Source organism: Typopeltis vanoorti, chromosome 15, assembly GCF_054136105.1.
Source record: "Typopeltis vanoorti isolate ZY-2024b chromosome 15, IOZ_Tvanoo_1.0, whole genome shotgun sequence".
In the NCBI taxonomy this organism is placed as follows: domain Eukaryota; kingdom Metazoa; phylum Arthropoda; class Arachnida; order Uropygi; family Thelyphonidae; genus Typopeltis; species Typopeltis vanoorti.
In genome coordinates this window covers 42011176-42030641 of record NC_143563.1, presented here as the reverse complement: position 1 = coordinate 42030641, position 19466 = coordinate 42011176, and the positions used below count along the sequence as shown (strand labels likewise).

The 19466-nt window shown below is 33.9% G+C and overlaps 1 protein-coding gene and 1 pseudogene across 1 annotated transcript; one reads left to right on the top strand and one right to left on the bottom strand.

Annotated features, from left to right (window-relative positions):
- Positions 1 to 10725: 10725 nt before the first annotated feature.
- On the bottom strand, positions 10726 to 16843 carry LOC150098695 (uncharacterized). The gene is made up of 4 exons (XM_090405668.1): positions 16252 to 16843; positions 15006 to 15190; positions 13451 to 13482; positions 10726 to 10958 (listed from the first exon to the last, which is right to left on the bottom strand). Exons 1-3 carry the CDS (start codon positions 16730 to 16732, stop codon positions 13456 to 13458), a joined length of 693 nt encoding a protein of 230 aa, XP_090261794.1. The 5' UTR covers positions 16733 to 16843; the 3' UTR covers positions 10726 to 10958; positions 13451 to 13455.
- A 1211-nt stretch (positions 16844 to 18054) lies between these two features.
- On the top strand, positions 18055 to 18220 carry LOC150098694 (U2 spliceosomal RNA; annotated as a pseudogene).
- Positions 18221 to 19466: the final 1246 nt, after the last annotated feature.

Here is a 19466-nt window from a genome sequence, read left to right as displayed (position 1 = left end):
TGTATACGCCCAATATCTATCTTTCATGTGGCTAAGATAGGTAATGAACAGTTCTGCTCGGTGGTGGGGTAAGCCTGCTAATCGAGTGGAACACCGCTGAGAATCTTAGAGTTATGCTAGTAGATCAAGTAGTTTTTGGAGCAGAACCTTTACTAATATAGTATCTTTCATGGGAGATTTAGCATTGAATAATGCTGAGTTTCTATATGTCCACGAAAGCCAGACGACCAGACTTAGATTTTTGGAACACGTGGAAAGAAAGAACGATATAGAGATGGCCTTAAGACTATGGAATATCACATACTAAGCTAGATTAAGGGAGCATGAATTTCAGTTTGGTGAAGATAAAAAACAGGGGATGGAATAGGACAAAGATATCTAAGTTAGAGAAGAATTTTACAGGAGAGATAGAAAGTAAAAGGCGAAAGAAAGAGAGAGGAGTCCTTGAAGCCATCCCATAAGAATATAGTTATAAGGAGTGAGGGGAACGGGATTTTATTATTATTATTATTATTATTATTATTATTATTATTATTATTATTATTATTATTATTATTGTTGCAACAGCAATAAGGCTCCTGAAGACGAAATGAGCTTACTGACCGAATCGCCTTTTAAAGAAAAATCTGGTGAGCATTACAAGAGACGGAAAATGGACCTCTGTGAATGTGGTAACAGTATTCTAAGGTTGGGAGGATTTACGATTTAAAAATTATATATAATGTTAACAGTTGTATAGGTAAGAAGTATCTTGAGTTCCTGGTCAAACTTTCAATGGATTCTTCAAGGACTGGGGATGAATCGAACTTTTAAATTAATTTTGAATTGGTCTTTAATATCATTTTTAATTCACCATCGGTGTTACAGTGAAATCCATGAAAGTGCCTTCTTCTTAGGGGACTATATAAAGCATTAAACTCCTGGAAACTGTATAACTATATCCTAAATTTTAGCTTCTAGTGCAAGCTCTAGATTGCAGGCTGGATATTGTTCAAGTGCTCACCTAATTTCGACATTTTAAGGATTAAGTGGTTAGTAGAGACCGGTATGCATTCTAGTATTATCGTGATGGAGGGTTTTTCTGATGATTTGGACAAGTTTTTCGTTTTCTTTGTAGGGCTAAATTTTAATGAACGTTTTTATTGTTCGTTTATTATTCATTTTTGAAAAGCAATTTGAAAGTTGGTATGAATTTTCCTTCAGAATTGCCGATGCTCTTTGGTTGTAGAAACCAGAATTTGAATGCCTTTTAGGATAGGATAATCTTTTAAAGTACTTTTTAAACGAAGATGAGGTAGCCGATTGGATACGAAGATTGCAGGATTTGCCCTCCCACAAGCAGACAAACCAACGAAAAGAAGAAGACATGAAATTGTAAGATATACTACCTTTGTTTAATGACATTAAATGTTTCTGATATCATTCGAAGAAATGAGTTGGTAAAAATTATTTTTTTTTGTTTTGTTGAACTGTTTCTATTTTTTTAAAAAATTTTTTTTTTATCATTCTTTCTCTCGTGAAGTGAGATTTAGACTTTGGCAAGTTATTTATTTATTTTTAAATAGCTGATTTGAGAAATTTTTCATAGCTTGTCTCTAATGATCGTTCATAGCCACTTCTTTCATCCGTGAATAGTCAAAGTTTTGATTCCTTGGAATTAGAATTCCGAGAAATAAAACGGCGTTATATATATATATATATATATATACACCGTATATATATATATATATATATATATATATATATATATATATATATATATATATATATATATATATATATATATATAAATATATATATATATATACACCGTAGTTTAGTTTACGCCGTTTTATTTCTCGGAATTCTAATTCCAAGGAATCAAAACTTTGACTATTCTAATTCCAAGGAATCAAAACAAAGTTTTGATTCCTTGGAATTAGAATTCCGAGAAATAAAACGGCGTAAACTAAACTACGGTGTATATATATATATATATATATATATATATATATATATATATATATATATATATATATATATATATATATACGGTGTATATATATATATATATATATATAACGCCGTTTTATTTCTCGGAATTCTAATTCCAAGGAATCAAAACTTTGACTATTCTAATTCCAAGGAATCAAAACAAAGTTTTGATTCCTTGGAATTAGAATTCCGAGAAATAAAACGGCGTTATATATATATATATATATATATATACACCGTATATATATATATATATATATATATATAAATATATATATATATATACACCGTAGTTTAGTTTACGCCGTTTTATTTCTCGGAATTCTAATTCCAAGGAATCAAAACTTTGACTATTCACGGATGAAAGAAGTGGCTATGAACGATCATTAGAGACAAGCTATGAAAAATTTCTCAAATCAGCTATTTAAAAATAAATAAATATAAATAACTTGCCAAAGTCTAAATCTCACTTCACGAGAGAAAGAATGATAAAAAAAAAATGTTAAAGATACCAAGTAATTTTAAACCTGGTTTTACTCCATTTCCCAAGTAAGCAAACAGACTAAAAGTCAAGTTTGCGCCTGCAATTGATGCAAGTCTAACTGATCCCACAGGTAGTGCAGGACCAGGGCAACTCGTGGCAAAGGTGGAACAATATATATATATATATATATATATATATATATATATATATCTGCTGATTATATGAGCTAATAGAAGGTAGGATATAATTAAAACAACGTTTTTATGTAATAATTTGTCTGTCACAGGTTACAAAAGAACAACAACGCTTCCGGGTATTATGTTCCCATCAGTGTCAATATTAATTTCCTCGTTGCATTCATGTTTTCTTTCTTCACCTAGGAAAATCCGTTTCTTGGTGAAGAGAAAATTCGTACAGTATTGGACCAATGCTGACATTGTATGGCCAGAGAGAATTCTGGACAGTATGTATCAACGCGTACAATCTCATTGACTACTTCTACGAATTTCACTTTTAAGAAAATATGGGCATTGCAAATTTTGTTTTAAATGTTGCTTTTCACACATCTGCCCATTCTGAAATTCTTTGGTTTTTCATTTGTCGTTGCAAACTGTAAGCCATTGCCGATTATAATTATGGTTATCTCCGCGCGGTTAACCTACTGGCTATGCGCCTCGCATTTTTTTAACTTCCAAGATCGCTTTCCTGGATTTATTAACTCTAATAGTGAGGTTTTGTTAGGCCTAATTTCATTTGTATCAAGAATGTTCGTCTGTTGACATTCTTTGTATTTATGAAATTTTTCGTCTTTTGGTTCATTATCAAGAATAAGCCACTGAGGTATTGAAATTTTTTTTTTTATGTTTCAAAGAAGAAACAAGTAAAAATATTTATTTTCAGTTAACATTTTAATTAAATGTTAATTGGTGGATTTTTTTAAAGTATTACAATTGTATTGTCAATGTAATACATTGACAATACAATTATCACTGTAGTACAAAACAAAAAATAAAAAGAAACAGAACGAGCTTTTTATTATTTTACGCGTATCCTCACAAAAGGTTGTAAACCTAGCGAATATTTTGTACGACTGGGCTCAGAGTTAGTTAATCTCTGAATGCTATCTTAAACATTACACATACATCCAGCACCGAAAGGCATTCACACACAGACACCAATTACAGAGGGATTCTAACAGGATTTAGTTGGAGAGCTCAAATTATTCAAAGACGGCAACTGTGCTCTTGTGGAATATCTTCAACATGAATAAAAATATCCTCATTCCTTAAAGGGGCGAAGCAAGAATGCTTTTCATATTCCCCGTTATCTGTAGAGGACAGTGTAAGGATAAGGTGTTATTGAGCAATTAAAGATCTGATCATGGCAGGAGGGTAACAGCAATAGCCGAGCCTCAGTTAGAGCTTCATTAGCTACAGCATTGCCCTCCATTACCCTCCAAAGGTATTAATCACCGACTGTTTAAGTAAAGGTTATATCTCAAAAAATCGGCCACTCCATAGTGGGCGAAAGACCGTCCAAATCTCCGCGTTGGTTCCACTCAGTGAAACCCACCACCGAGCAGAACCACTCAAATTCCGAAGAAAATAATTCACCGACAAAGCCCCTCACCGGGCCGCGCCGGAGAACACTTTTCCCGGAGACTCAAATTGCTCTCTTAAGGCAGAAACCCTAAGAGAGCGAACTCAAAAACTCTCGAATCTCATCGCCCAAGGGGGTAACAGCAACAGCCGAACCTCAGTTAAACTTCATTGGTACAGCATTGCCATCCATTACCTTCCAAGGGTATTAATCAATCACCGAATGTTTAAGTAAAGGTGATATCTCAAAAATATCGGACGATCTCTAGGCCACTCATTCGTGGGCGAAAGACCGTCCAAATCTCCGCGTTGGTTCTACTCGGTGAAACTCGACCACCGAGCAGAACCGCTCATTCCGAAGAAAATAATTCACCGGCAAGTACCCCTCAGCGGGCCGTGCAGGAGAACACCTACCCCGGTGACTCAATTGCTCCCTTAGGGCAAACCCTAAGAGAGCGAACTCATTAACCCAGGATAACAGCAACAGCCGAACCTCAGTTAAACTTCATTGGTTCAGCATTGCCATCCGTTACCCTTCATGGGCATCTCATATAAAATCAATCGCCGACTATGTAAGTAAAGGTGAAATCTCAAAAATACGGACGATCTCTAGGCCACTCCATAGTGGGCGAAAGACCGTCCTAATCTCAGCGTTGGTTCCACTCAGTGACGGGCTCCCCGACCACTGAGCAGAACCGCTCATATTCCGAGGAAAATAATTCACCGGCAAGTACCCCTCAGCGGGCCGTGCCGGAGAACACTTTCCCCGGAGACTCAATTGCTCCCTTAGGGCAAACCTAAGAGAGCGAACTCATTAACCCAGGATAACAGCAACAGCCGAACCTCAGTTAAACTTCATTGGTTCAGCATTGCCATCCGTTACCCTATATGGGCATCTCATATAAAATCAATCACCGCATCTCACGGTCGATCATCCTTAACCACCAAAATCCTCATTTTTGCTCTGGTAATAAAATATTGTAAATATTTAATAAAATGTAAATGGTGTATTGAAATTTTTTTAAATTTCACAGAAGATTTTAAAAAAATATTACATACATTTTGATTAAAATTAAAGTTATAATAATACATTTCAATCTTTTAATAACCAAAAATAGTTTTAAAACAAACGATAACTTCAATGCAGAATCTACGTCGAGATTACTGATTTTAAATATAACAACAACAACAAAAAAAAAAAAATGAAAACGAAATACATCAGTTGAATAACTGTTTGCATAGCAATGTCTATTACAAAAAATAGAAGAAAAAAATCACTAACATTCAGATTCGCAAACCATTTAGTTTTCACACGTAACTTTAAAGCCTTGCTGAAAGATTTACTTGGTTTACGCCAATGAGAAAAGTTTTTTTGAGATCATTTTTGATTCTAATGTCTGCTGAACAGAGAAAAGTCTAAACTAAAGAAAATTATATTTGTCTAGGAGTAATTTTTAATAATTAAATAATTGGCTATATTATATATTTTCTAATTTTGATACTTTAAATAAAATATAGTTGATGTATAATAAAAATAATTATATTTATGAATATCATTGAAAAATTTAAACATACCTCTTTATGTTAACGATATCTATTGGTTTAGCATTTTCAAACCTCATTTATCAGTTAAAGGATTCAAAAGAGGATTGATACATTCAATCCAATACCCTTGGAGGGTAATGGATGGCAATTCCTTAGCCAATGAAGTTCTAACTGAGGCTCGGCTATTGCTGTTACCCTCCTGGCATGATCAGAGCTTTATTATCAGTTAAATTCATGAGTATTCATGAGTACTGCCATGTTGTTCATTAAAAATTTAATATCTCCTAAAGACATCTTCCTATTTAATATCAAAATTCCCTGGAAAGCAGAAGTCAAATATTTCGGTGTACTGCTGGACAGAAAACTAACCTTCAACCCACATACAAAAGCCTCATGTATAAAGGCATCAAAAGTCATTGCACAGCTCTCCTCTTATCAATAGGAATAGTAAACTATATACCAAAATCAAATTTCTCCTCTACCAGCTGATGATTCGACCCATTATCACTTATGCGTCCCCCGCCTGGAGCCACACTTCAAGCACAAATATCCTTCAACTGCAGAGAGTGCAAAATAAATGCCTACGCATGATTTTAAATACTCCAGGGTATATCAAAAATGTTCAACTTCATCGAGACCAGTTGCGGCCGGTGAAAATTTTAAGGTGGGGGTGCTGCATATACAAAATAAGAAAAAGTAATTCATTTTTTCCTAATAAGTATCCAATTTATTAATAAGTAAATTTACATTACAAAAATTGTTTTATTAAAAATATTTCACCCTCATTATGAACACACACCGATAATAAAAGTTCCGTACACAGAAATAACGCGCGCAAGCATGCAATATAGCTGTAGCGACACGAGCAGTCAGATTCGCTTGTTACGTGCAGTGACAAGTGCAAACGAATATCGGCGAGTCTAGCCGGAACTGACCAACGTGATAATTCCGACACTGCGTTAGAGTGCATTTGTTTCGTAATCTAAAGCGTTAATCGAACAATTCCAATTATTAACTATTCAATCAATGTCGAAACATAAGCTGTAACCTTTAACATGTTATAATGCATTTATATAATGTTGTAAGCAGTGGTGAGCTATGGAAATTTTAACAAAGGGATCGCATCGTCGAGCATAAAAAAAAAAAAAAGCTGCATTTCACACAAAAACTGTTATTAATACAGCTTGTGTACAAATTCCAGTCAAAAAGTATGAGAGGCAATCAACCTGTAAAGGCTATCATTTTTAAACAAATATCTCATTATCTAAACCTGAAATATTTGCACACAATCAACTGTGTTAATTTATCTTACATAAGAAAAACATTTTTTAACTATCAAAATATATGATAAGAATGAAATCTTTTATAAAACATTTGATTGGCTACTGGCCATACGATTGGCTACCAGAAGGGAGAAAGGTAAAGATAGCGCATGCGCTTATTTTATTTTCAAACTTGGGCGTATTCGTTATAGAGGAGTTGAAACAATAATTCCAAATAATCTATACACTTTTGTTAGGTTTCCGTATGAGTTTTTCGCTTAATATGTTTTTTTAAAAAAAATTCTTTTTTGAAAAAATAAAAAAATAAACAAGAAGAACAAGGGGTTCGCAAATTTCAGAAAAATTTAACAAAGGGCTCGCGCGAGTCCCTTATAGCTCACCACTAGTTGTAAGCATTGCTATTATTTATAAACACAAACAAAATTTCATTTTTTCGTTTTTTCCTTGGTGGGTACTGCAGTGTCGCAGTACTTATGTACAAGCCGCCACTGATCGGGACACAAATATTCCTTATACCCACTCTTTCCTGCAATCTTTAGCAGTAAAGTACTTCTCAAAATCGTCTTCACATCCAAATGAATTAGTTCAACAAGAAGCAAACTATGATGCAATGGATTTCTTTAAATAAATGAGACCTAAGGCCATCCTAGATCCTATAACTTGCACCCACTCGGGTAGAACACGTAGCTCATAAACTTCCTCCTACACAGAAATCTTATCAGATAGCAGTGATTATAAAAGCATTATGCTTCACCCTTATAGACAGTAACGTTCTGCGTACCAGTTAAATGCTGAAACGATCCGGTTTTCATCTTTGCTCACATTATTTCCGTTTGTTCTGTTTCGTACCAAATCTCGATAGAAAAAGGTGCTTATATTTTAATTCCGATAACAGAATACTTTATGTAATTTAGAAAATATTCACAAATATTCATTTTATGCTTTAAAAATTATCGCATTTGCCGTAAGGACAAACGTAAAGTCAATTTAAACTAAAGCCGGAGAAACAATTCCTTAAACCAGGAGTCGGCAAAGCAGTGCCCTCTAGCGCCATGACATCATCAGTGAATTTTTAGTGCGCCCTCAGAGAAATTATTGTATGTATCTCAGTATATCCGAGAGATACATTCATTACTAGTATGTGCTAAAATGCAAGAAAACATAAAGAAAAAACACTTCAAATATAATACAGGATGGTACCAATTAAGTGAATATTGAATCCAACATTATTTCATAGCCGAATATAGAAACTACAAAAGTTTAGTGCCGAATATATAGAAACTAAAAGTTTCGGCGGATGCAAGCATAAGTAGTGCCTTATGGGCAACTCGTAGTAAAGGTGGAGCAAGCTCCAAGCCTCTTTCCTTAGTATTTTCCATAAATGTAAAGCACATCTTGCAGAGGTCAGCAACCTTTTAAATATGAACTTTTCTAATAAACTTTTCGAATAGTATTCTAATGTATTTGTTTATTATACAATAATAGTGTGGCTATTTCTAAAAAAAAAGTAATATAGAAAGGCATTTCAAAACCATTCATGCCAATTGTCATTTTAAGTTTAATTATTTAAATCAGGAGGAGTCGGCAGCGAAGCGTCCGCGAGCGTCATGGCGCCCGCAGTATTGCGCCCTTCGTATTAAAACGGTTGTCGACCACTGCCTTAAACAATTAACCTCCGCAGCCTCCTGCCTTTGGGTGACTCTCCGTGGAATCTTTATGGCAATGAAAAAAAAAATAAATAAATAAACGAATCATTGTATTGTGGATGATAATGCTAGACACTGCGAAATTGTTTTGTCCTTGAGTAAACAGATACTACGTTTTCGTCTTAGCCAAGATCAAAAATCTTCTGCAATCAAAATACTGTCCCGAAAAGTGAAAAAATATACAACTTACACCTTTATCCTAGGTTTAATTTAATTCTTCCTTTATCTCCAAGCCTATTTGAATAAAACCAAAGCAGTAAAGATATAAATATAAATATATTTGCTTCAACGTCAGGATTCAACTGCAAACTCGCATTGTATATTTGGAATATATTTTTCATATTTTTCTTTCTTTGATGAAGATCGTTATAAAAAAATTACTAAGAATAAAGTTAATAATATTTGTAGTTCTGAAGTTTTTTTTTTTTTTTTTTTCCGCAGGAATGTTTGCCATATAAATTTTCTAAGAAAAAAGCAAAAAAGAAAATAAATAAATAAATCTGACAAATATCTTTTAATAAAATCATGAACGCCAATGAAAATATTTAAAAAATACACTGCCTTACTGAAATCGGTAATTTATTGAATTTCCAGTAAATTCTGGCTATCTTAGAAGAGATAAGGTGCAAGCGACTTTTCGTGGAAAGAATGACTCAAGTATAATCACGTTGTAAAATAATCTAAGGTTTATATTCATCCCGTAAATCATCAATGAAAGCAAACTGTGAATATTTCTTAGAACAGCAATACACCGAAATAGTTTCCATGGCAACAGGAAATTATTGTTGTTCATAACGGGCTGCAAGATTATGGCATAATTCAAGAACGTACAAGTACGCATGTGCCTGAAGAGCGATGTCAGCTTTCTGATGTTTTAAACCACACAAGTGCTGTGTCACTTGTTTGTGTGCAGCTAAATGATTTCCGCTAAATAAACATAGCAGGAAGTTATGTACTGTAGAAGGTAAAAAAAGAGAAAAATATTAAAAATATGTTTTGTTGTTGTTGGAACATTGCCAAAGAAATATGCTTATTCATTACTTCGTAAGAAAATATTGTATTCTCACTTTAAATATTATCTGATCGAATGCTTCTGTATTTTTCAAGGGATTTCGTTGATGTTAAAAGTTGTTATTAAATCATGAAATTTATTTTACACTAACAGAAGCAGACGATTTTGGAACAAGCGGTATAAATTAACTTTCCGTTCGTTGAAAATAAAATACCAATTTTAATACATATTTAGTCAGTAGAATTAGAAGTAAATTAGTACGTTAACATAAATATGTATTAACACTGGTATTTTATTTTGCGCCCTGTCGTGTAATGGTGATATCCTTTTTTATTCCCAGAATATCAGCTTGGCCATCTTGATCAAAGTGAATACGAGATGCTTTTCCACCGATGGTTTTCTACAAAGTTAGGACTTTGTGTATCGACTACTTCCGAATAAAAAAAGTGTGAATAATTTATGTACTCATTTTTATATATTGTTATATAAATTAATGTAATTTTCATAAATAAATAAATTTACATGATAATATATTATATTTATATAATATATACTATTATTTATATTTTTGTAAAATATCACAAAAATCTAGAAATAAGTAACAACTATTTCATATTTCGTAGTAGCCCTTTCAACATTCTTTATACAAATAACAAAAATAAAATACTGAACTGTTTTCTTTTCATATCCATATGGCATGTAATCAACTGGCACATGTCGTGTTCCAAGCTACGCGGATATGTACTTTGTGTATTTGTTCATTTATTGCAAAAGAAACACAGAAGCCTCCATTCCATATAGACATACAAAATTGCAATAATTTATATATTTATTATCCAACGATAAGCGTTGTTATTTTCGGAATCTTTAAATTTTTATTTTATTTTATTTTATTTTATTTAAAAAAAAAAAAGAGGCTGTAATTCAATTATAACAACATCCAGTTGTCCAGAATTCAGTCTTGCAATTTAAAAACCACTGTAATCGCCTTTGAGAATTTTCATGACTCACGCTGAAATGATAATTGAAAAAAAAAAAAAAAAGTTGACTCTGTTACTGTATTTACTGTCCTAATGCGAACAACATTATTTCATTTGCAAAATAACTTTTGACGTACTGTATATGTATTTGGAATCAATGTTTATTAACACTTCAGTTATAACAATATATGTAAAGCAATTATTAGAAATTATCTAAAAATCAAAGGTAATTAAAATGAGATATTAAAAATCCCAATATAGGAAAATTTTATTTTATTTTTCCCTAAAAACCTAAAAGATAAACCGACAGCATAATGATATTTAGATGTTATTTAATAAGGTTTATTTCCGGCTATATTCTTGCTATATGAGGTGCCTGAAAAAATAAAATAAAACAATATTATTTTATAATTCGCAAATTAACTTGGGACATGCTGTAACACTTGAATTACAACAATACATTGAAAGAAATTATTATAATTTATATAATAATCAAAAGCAATTAAAAGAAAATATTAAAAATCCCAATATTAAGCTATTATATTTTCTTTTTACTGGAAACCCAAAATATAAACAAACACATCATAATAATATTTATATGTTAATTAATAAGGTGCATTTTAGTAAACTTAAGAGATGCGGTGACGAACATCACTGAATAGAAGCAATTCTTGGACGCCCATACTCTTGGAGGGTAATGGATGAAAATGCTGTAGCCAATGAAGTTCTAACTGAGGCTCGGCTATTGCTGTTACCCTCCTGCCATGATCAGAGCTTTAATAGCTCAATAACACCTTATCCCTACATTGTCCTATACATATAACGGGGAAGATGAAAAGCATTCTTGCTTCGCCCCTTTAAGCTAGTCCTTATAAGGACTATAAGAAGTAACAGGAAAGGATTTTAGATGGAGAGATGTAGTCCTTTTCAGGACTTCCAGGGTAACGAATAGCAATGCTGTAGCCAATGAAGTTTTAACTGAGACTCGGCTATTGCAGTTACCCAGCCATGACTAGAGCATTTTGCTCGATAACACCCCATCCACACAGATTTTCTTAATTCAGATAACGGGATAAATAGTCAAGGACTCAGTCCATCTCCCAGTTCTTTTAAAAACTTATTTAACAGTAAGAGAATATAACATCGACCGTGAGATGCGATGATTACTACCCTTGGAGGGTAATGGATGGCAATGCTGTAGTCAATGAAGTTCTAACTGAGGATCGGTTATTGCTTTTACCCTCTTGCCACGATCAGAGCTTTATTTATATAGCTCAATAACACCTTATCCCTACACTGTCCTCTACATATAACGGGGAATATGCAAAGCATTCTTGCTTAGCCCCTTTAAGCCAGTCCTTTTAAGGACTTAAGAGTACTATTGGTAGCGGGTGAGGAAAAAGTCCTTTTTAGGGCTTCCAGGGTAACGAATGGCAATGCTGTTACAAAGTTGTAACTGAGGCTCTTCTGTTACTGTTACCCCATGGGACGCTGTTTCGAGAGTGTGAGTTTCACTCTCTTAAGATTTTTGCCTTGAGGGAACAAATTTTGAGTCTCCGGGGAGAGTGTTCTCCGGCACGGCCCGGTGAGGGGCTTTGTCGGCGGATGCGTTTCCCTGGAATATAAGCGGGTTTGTTCGGTGGTGGGGGAGCCCGTCACTGAGTGGAGCCAAGGCTAAGTTGGACAGTCTTTCGGCCGCTATGGAGTGGTCTAGGGGTCGTCCGAATATTTAGAGTTGCCTTTACTTAAACATCGGACTTCCAGGGTAACGAATGACAATGCTGTAGCCAATGAAGTTTTAACTGAGTCTCGACTATTGCTGTTACACAGCCATGACTAGAGCTTTCAGCTCAATAACACCCCATCTACACAGATTTCTTCATTCAGATGACGGGATAAAGAGTCAAGGACTCAGTCCATCGCCTAGTTCTTTTAAGAAGTTAAGAGTAATATTCTGATTTGCTGTTAGATAGCATGTAGTATTTCAGCATGATGTGAATAAAATATTGATAAATAAAAAATACAATGCAATTAAATTAATTAATATTATTTTTAGATTTGCATATAAAATACTATTTTTTTTATAGAAATGTTTTTTGTTATTAAAAAAAAAAAATTCAACGTCGGATTCCTCCAAGTATCTATAAGATTTTCTACAGCAACTAGTTAGAAGGTTTGAATTCTATGTCTTAAATGAGAGTCGACCAAAATAATTTTGCCATAGAATATCAATATATGATTGGACATATATATGTATTTATTGATTATACTTTTACAAAAAAAATAAAAAATAAACAGATAGTTCCAGTCAGCTAAGGCCAACCATGGAAGAAGGAATCGATTCTTCATTGGCATCTAGTAAGAGCATCTTCTCTGAGTTTACTTAATGTCAACAGAATAAGGCCGCTTCTTGTGTTCTTTTCTACTAATTATCATACAAAGTACAATGTTGTGCCATCTACTGTATAATATTCTTTACTCTCAAAAAATTAGCCATAATTGCAAAATGTGGCATATATAATATACAACAAAATGCAAACATATTCAGTACAATATTGCTGTATGTCGACATCGCATAACCAAAAAACATGACACCTATATTTCCCATCATATCAAAGTAATAACTAAATAAACAGTGAGTATAGTACTGCACTTGTATACATTTATATTTATATACATACATGTTTTACTAAATAGTTATATCATTTGTTGGTATATATTTAGTTATTTAAATTTTAATTTATGTATATGTAATTTATGTAATTTATGTATATGTATATATATATATATAATAACTTAAATTTATTATTAAATATATTTATTAAATATATATAATAACTTAAATTTATTTATATATATCATTTTTACCTTAATTACATGGCCCTGGCTTCTACTGATCTCTGCAATAAACAGACAGTAATCAGAAAAACTAAACAAAATATATTTAATAGAAATATTTGTGGTGTAGGAGATAAAATTTTGAAATATATTACTGAGAGAAAGATATTAGGAAAAGTATGAGAGATAAGATACAATTATAATTACGGTAAATGTTTATATTAATCAAATAATTATACTTATGCAGTTATATTAGTCATCATTATTCATTTATATGTTATATACATTAGAATTTCACATTATTTTCCTTCAAATTAATCCTGTTATCTCTAAGAAGTTCAATATTGAGAGATCTTTTTATTTCAGTCTTCTAAGATATTCCGACTGCATGAATCCAACTAGATTTTCTGTTTCTGTGGGTATTTTTCTCGCCATCCGGACATCAAACAGGCATCGTTAACCTTTCCTCTCCCTTTCTGTTTAAGTGACCCTATTATCTGAGATTAGTTCTGTTCACGCATCCCTGAAGCTAACAATGTCAGGTTCTTTCCTAATATCCTTGTTTTTCATATTATCCTGGCATTGACGCTATCGCTTAATTCACGTAATTTTTCCCTTAAAATCTCAACTTTTTCTTCAATGTCCTACTGCACTACGTGTCTGAGACTGGTTTCCACAAAACAACATCGAAGTGTGAACTAGCTCGCTCATAGTCCAGACCAACCCCCATCGAACATTTTTGGGACGAATTACAACGCCGAATTGGTTGAAAATTAGTTGAACGCATGCCCCAAAGGATATTTGTCATTCAGGCCAAATTTTTAGATTTCTAGTACCGGGTGGTCCCACTCGGTACTAGAAATGTAATTAAAACGCATATTTTGACCTCAATTAGGTGTTCAAATATTTTTGTGTATATCAAATTTCTGGTAATATTGTTTTTCAGATAAAGGCATACATTACAATATTTATTTATAAATTTTAGAAAATGTTTATAACTTAATTAAATGGCTTAATAAGGAACTGAAAAGTTATTATCAATCACTCTTAGAAGTTTTTAAAGATAATATATATAAAAATATATAAAATAAGTATAATATTTTATAAATGGTGTACTTAGAAAAATCATTTTTTACAAATGTATTTATAAGAAAAATAAAAATAAATAAGAATTTTTGATGTTTAATAATAATTAAGTTATTTTGTTAGCTTTTTATTTCTATTTCTTTTTATTTATTTTTTTATTTATACTATCAATACGAAATCTTTTCCGGTTTGAGAATTGGACATTAAAACGAAGTATGCAGTTATCCTTACATTTCTATACGCTGAAATATTAACTTACGATTACTACAGTAACTTTTCAGACAGAACTATTACACATCGAATTGAAGCTTTTATAGAAGGAGTGTGTAAAAGGTTTTCTATTTTATACAGTTATTTATTTTTCAGCATTGCAAAAACCGGCCAATATCTGTTCGCAATTAAAGTGTGAAACTCCAAACCAACCAAATATCACAACCAGAAGGATACAGAAACGAGGAACTTTGTTAAATCAATAAATAAATCAACGGCATTCACTTACCTTTCTTCTGTATTCTGGTGACACTTGAGTAACGCTGATGCGAAATTGAGGGCCTTCATCTTCGTAATTTGTAGTCATCGTATTCACTTGAAACTTATTGCCATTGATGTCTACCATCTTAGCATCGCTATTTCTGTAATCAGGTGGTAAAAAGGGCTTTTGTTCTTTGAAGTACTTCATTTCAGCTAAAAGGAAGAAAAGAATAGAAATAAACGGACGTTACCATTTAGATAAGAGTCATCTTTTATTAGAAATTAAAAACAAAAACAATCAATTTTTAAAATTTAATTATATTATCAAGTTGGAGGAAATTCCAACTAGATCTATTATAAGTTTGTCGTGTGTATTATAACAATGCTATGCAGACCGGGAACTACATGAAAAGCACAAGTTTGCGTTATATAGCGAACAAACGTGCTTTTTCATATAGTTTCAGTGATTTTCATTGAAAATAACTCTTAAAGGCTTTTTTAAATATCCATGCCACAGTTTGATTCAAAGAGTATGCTTGATGGGTTACGAACCCGAGACTCTTCGCTTACATACCTCAGCAGGCGATCTGGCTTAGGTAAAAAGCCTGAGGGGAAAATGTTCGAAATGTTACTTGTATTCTATGATGATATATCACAGAATGTTCAGTTTGATAAGCGGGATAAATAGGTGATAGTGTCTTCATGCCAGTTGGTGGGTAAATTTAAATTTGTGAAGTTTACTTACACGGCCAAACGTACTGTATACGAATATATTCATAAACTGTTTATTAAGATTAATTGCTATTTTTTGCTTTGTAATAATTGTTGCTATTTTAAATAGTACTGATGAATGAAGAATTATTAGAATGACAGGAATCTCTCCATATTAGTGATTAAAACTAAAGGCGCAAGAAATACATGACATGAAATTACATAGTTGTTAATAGTAGGACAGTTGAAAATGAAAATAGTAGGACAAACAAAAAAAAAATGAAAGCAATCACATACTTTTAAGTTGTTATTACTTTATTTTGTCATAGCTAAATTTAGAAGACGTTATATAGGCCTATTTTAATAGGTATGTTACTGTTGAGCTGCGTAAGCTGTACACAAATATACTTTTCCTCCACGTTTTAATGCAGATTATAATAACAGGATTCTGTACTAGGTTTCAAACAACCTTCCCTAATTTTGCTCTTCTATCTCTCTCTCTATCCATGCACAATCATCTTTATATCGAAAAACTTAATATTTTAGGCTAAACAAATATTTACCTCTAATTATTTTTAATTCGCTATAAAGATTGTCGAGATCGAAAATAGGCATCATCCCGTATGTTCTGTCACCTTCTCCCAAATGCTGCGTCTCGTCTTCTTCTGACTCCTCTGAAGATGAGGATTTTCCCGATGATTTTCCCGAGAATTCTTCTGAAGATTCTTCCGAAGATTTCGCTGAGGATTCCTCTGAAGATTTCGCTGAATATCTCTCTGAAGATTTCTCTGAGGATTTCTCCGAAGATTCATCGTCGATTATAACTATTTTAAATTCATATTTCATTGGTATTACGATGGGAGTCGCAGAAGACTCGGTGGGCAGAGTAGACTCGGTGGGCAAAGTAGACGTGGGGGGTTCTTCAGACGTGGCGTTTGTAGGATTCGTTTCATCTTCCACTTCAATCGTCACATTCGCTGGCAAACTTCGGACTTGGTACGCCAAACAGCCCCCAATAACAAGAAGACAAAATAACTTATACATTGAAAAAATATGAGCCAATATGATGCTGGAAACTTGGTCAATATTATAACTGATTTTTCTTAGTAAAGGCACCACTGTATTGGAAATTTATGACGGAAGAAACATTCTACAGCAAGTTAAATTATATGCAATTTGGTGTGTCATCGTTAGTAATGGGGGGGGGGGGTGGAAGAGAAGAAACGTGGTAGAATAATGATGTGCTACACCTTCAAATATAAAGCACTATCATTCCATCTTAGTTCGTCATTCAAATAAAGAGTAAACAATCCTTGACGTACATAAAATATCAGTTGAAACAGCTTCGAAAGTTGTGTGAGTGTTACAGGAAAACAGTCTATCTTTTGCAATCCCATGAAAACGCATTAAAGTTGTTAAAATATCGCCAACAGATAAAAAAGAGTGGTTTAGTAACTCATTTTTGCTTTGTCATTGTTAGGAAATCCTTTGAAATATTTGAAATATAGCGTTATTTATTAATTCATGTCTTAGATGAAAAGCCAAACGGCTATTTTTTCTGGCGAAGTTAGTTAAATTAAAGGGATAAAAATCCCTTATTGTTTTTCAGCCAGTATGCGAAACTCCAAGATCGAGAACTACGCTCTATGAGAGTTTCATGCCGAAGAACTATCGGCGAATCCAAACGTAAGTGACCACCTGGTAGTACAACACCAAGGCAACTCGAAGCGAAGGTTGAGGTTTCAAAGGTTTCAACGTTTTTTGAGACCTCAAAAAAGGTTGAAACCGTTCTGGGTTGTGACTTCTCCTCATAATGTAAGGCAGTATTACATCTCTTAGGAGCTGTGTTTTTACATTATGAGAAAATATCAAGGCGAGTGAGAGAGCTTGCTCCACCTTTGCTTCGAGTTGCCTTGGTGTTGTACTACCAGGTGGTCACTTACGCTTGGATTCGCCGATAGATCTTCGGTACGAAACTCTTAGATCGTAGTTCTCGAGCTTAGAGTTTCGCATACTGGCTGAAAAACAATAAGGGATTTTTATCCCCTTAATTTTATTTATGTCTTCTCAAAAAATGTAAAATTTTCGATAAAGAACTGTTTCGCGTCCTTTTTCAGATACACAAAAATATAAGTAAATTTTTAATAAACTATTTTTTACCTTTGTATATTATTTTATAATTTTTTTAATAATATTTTTATGATAATTGTAATACTTAAGTTTAAATTCGAAAGTAAAATTAGAGTGATTTCTCTATGATAAATCCACGTCGTCTGTATTATCAATAACATTTAGCTGGTTTTAAATTTTAAATGATGCAAACAAATGCTTTGTCCAAATCAATAACAATCGCTTCTTGACCTTTTAGCTATTCTTGACCTTTTGGCTAAGATCAAAGTGTAGTATCTGTTCTTACAAAGTTTACCAAGCTAAGTGAGACTGTAGTATCTGTTCTGAGAAGTTAATATCGGTTACGGATCCCACCGGGATTTCGTGATATTAACGGACCAGCGACAGATAGAGCAAACCCCTGACTGGGGCAATATCAAAACACTCGGTAGTGGCGGGAATAGTGTAGGCTCCCCTCACCAGCTATGGTCAATGTTTTTCCACGTACTCGGACCCTGGGCATTGAAGCTCACGCCGACCTACAACCTCGACTTTTGACTAAAGCCCTCATCAACAGCGTCGGTGCAGACCAGATCTTTGGTTTCACTGCCTTTGGAGGTGGCAGATTCCAAGTGGTAGTAAGGAACGCACAAACCAGAGACAAACTACTTGAAGGATTCCAATGCAACGGAAAGCAAATTTTCAATTCATGGTGGGGAGCATTATCAAACTGCTGAAAATCCCCAAATTCCCTTTGGAATACATAGAAAACGACGAGAAAATCATCCACGAAGTATTCGGGAAATGGGGTATTGTACGCAACGTACAAGTTCTCAATGATGCAGATAACCGACAATGGAAGTCGGGCGAAGTCAACATCTCGCTCGAGATGAAAAGGGCTGTCCCAAACTTTGTCGTCACTGGATCCGCCAGGGTAATGGTAAACTACCTTGGAGTAAAAAAAACAATGTTTCAGGTGTGCTGCCTTCATTCATCTTGGGGCGGACTGCTCTCGAGTGAAGTGTAAAAACTGCCTCAAAGCAGGCCACAACCAAGACAAGTGTGAGGCAGCTTGCCTGAAATGTGGTGCCATAGACCACAAAGTGGACACCTGCCCATCCAGAACCTTAGCAGAGAAGATGGGAGGTGCTATCGCGTTAGCAACTCCACTAAGTAATGGAAATGGCACAGCATAGGAAGCTTTTCCACCTCTCGAGGCCACTCTTGTTGCATCAGTAAGCCATACCGCCTTGTCCAAAACAACAAAAAAATTCCGTAAGGAAAAAAAACGGCCATAATTGCAGGCATGAGCGATAAAATCTCGATAGAAGAAACAGACAATGTCGAAACCATCCTGGTAACTCCAGCAGAAAAAAGAGAAGCTACCAATGCTAAAATAGATAATATCGATAAGGAAGAAGAACATGAATTAGAGGAGATGGAGGCGAACACCAACACCTCTTCCAAATGGCCATTAAGCCCACAGGAAGAGGAGTTAACTAAGTCCAAAACAGTCAAAGCTTGGGAGCCCACCTACCAAGAATTCCCCCAAGCAAAAGCAGGGGAGACCCTAAATTTTCTCCTAAAAGACATCCCCGAGGTCCAAGTCAAATTCAAACAAGCAATGGAGAGAATAGGGGAACCTGTACTCCTCCTCACAGGCAAACAC

Coding starts and splice junctions, on each gene's coding strand:
- LOC150098695 (XM_090405668.1), bottom strand. CDS start 16,732: ATGTATAAGTTATTTTGTCTTCTTGTTATTGGGGGCTGTTTGGCGTAC. Junction 15,191..16,251: donor CGAATTAAAAATAATTAGAG/GTAAATATTTGT, acceptor TCTTCCTTTTAG/CTGAAATGAAGTACTTCAAA. Junction 13,483..15,005: donor CACCAGAATACAGAAGAAAG/GTAAGTGAATGC, acceptor TGTTTATTGCAG/AGATCAGTAGAAGCCAGGGC.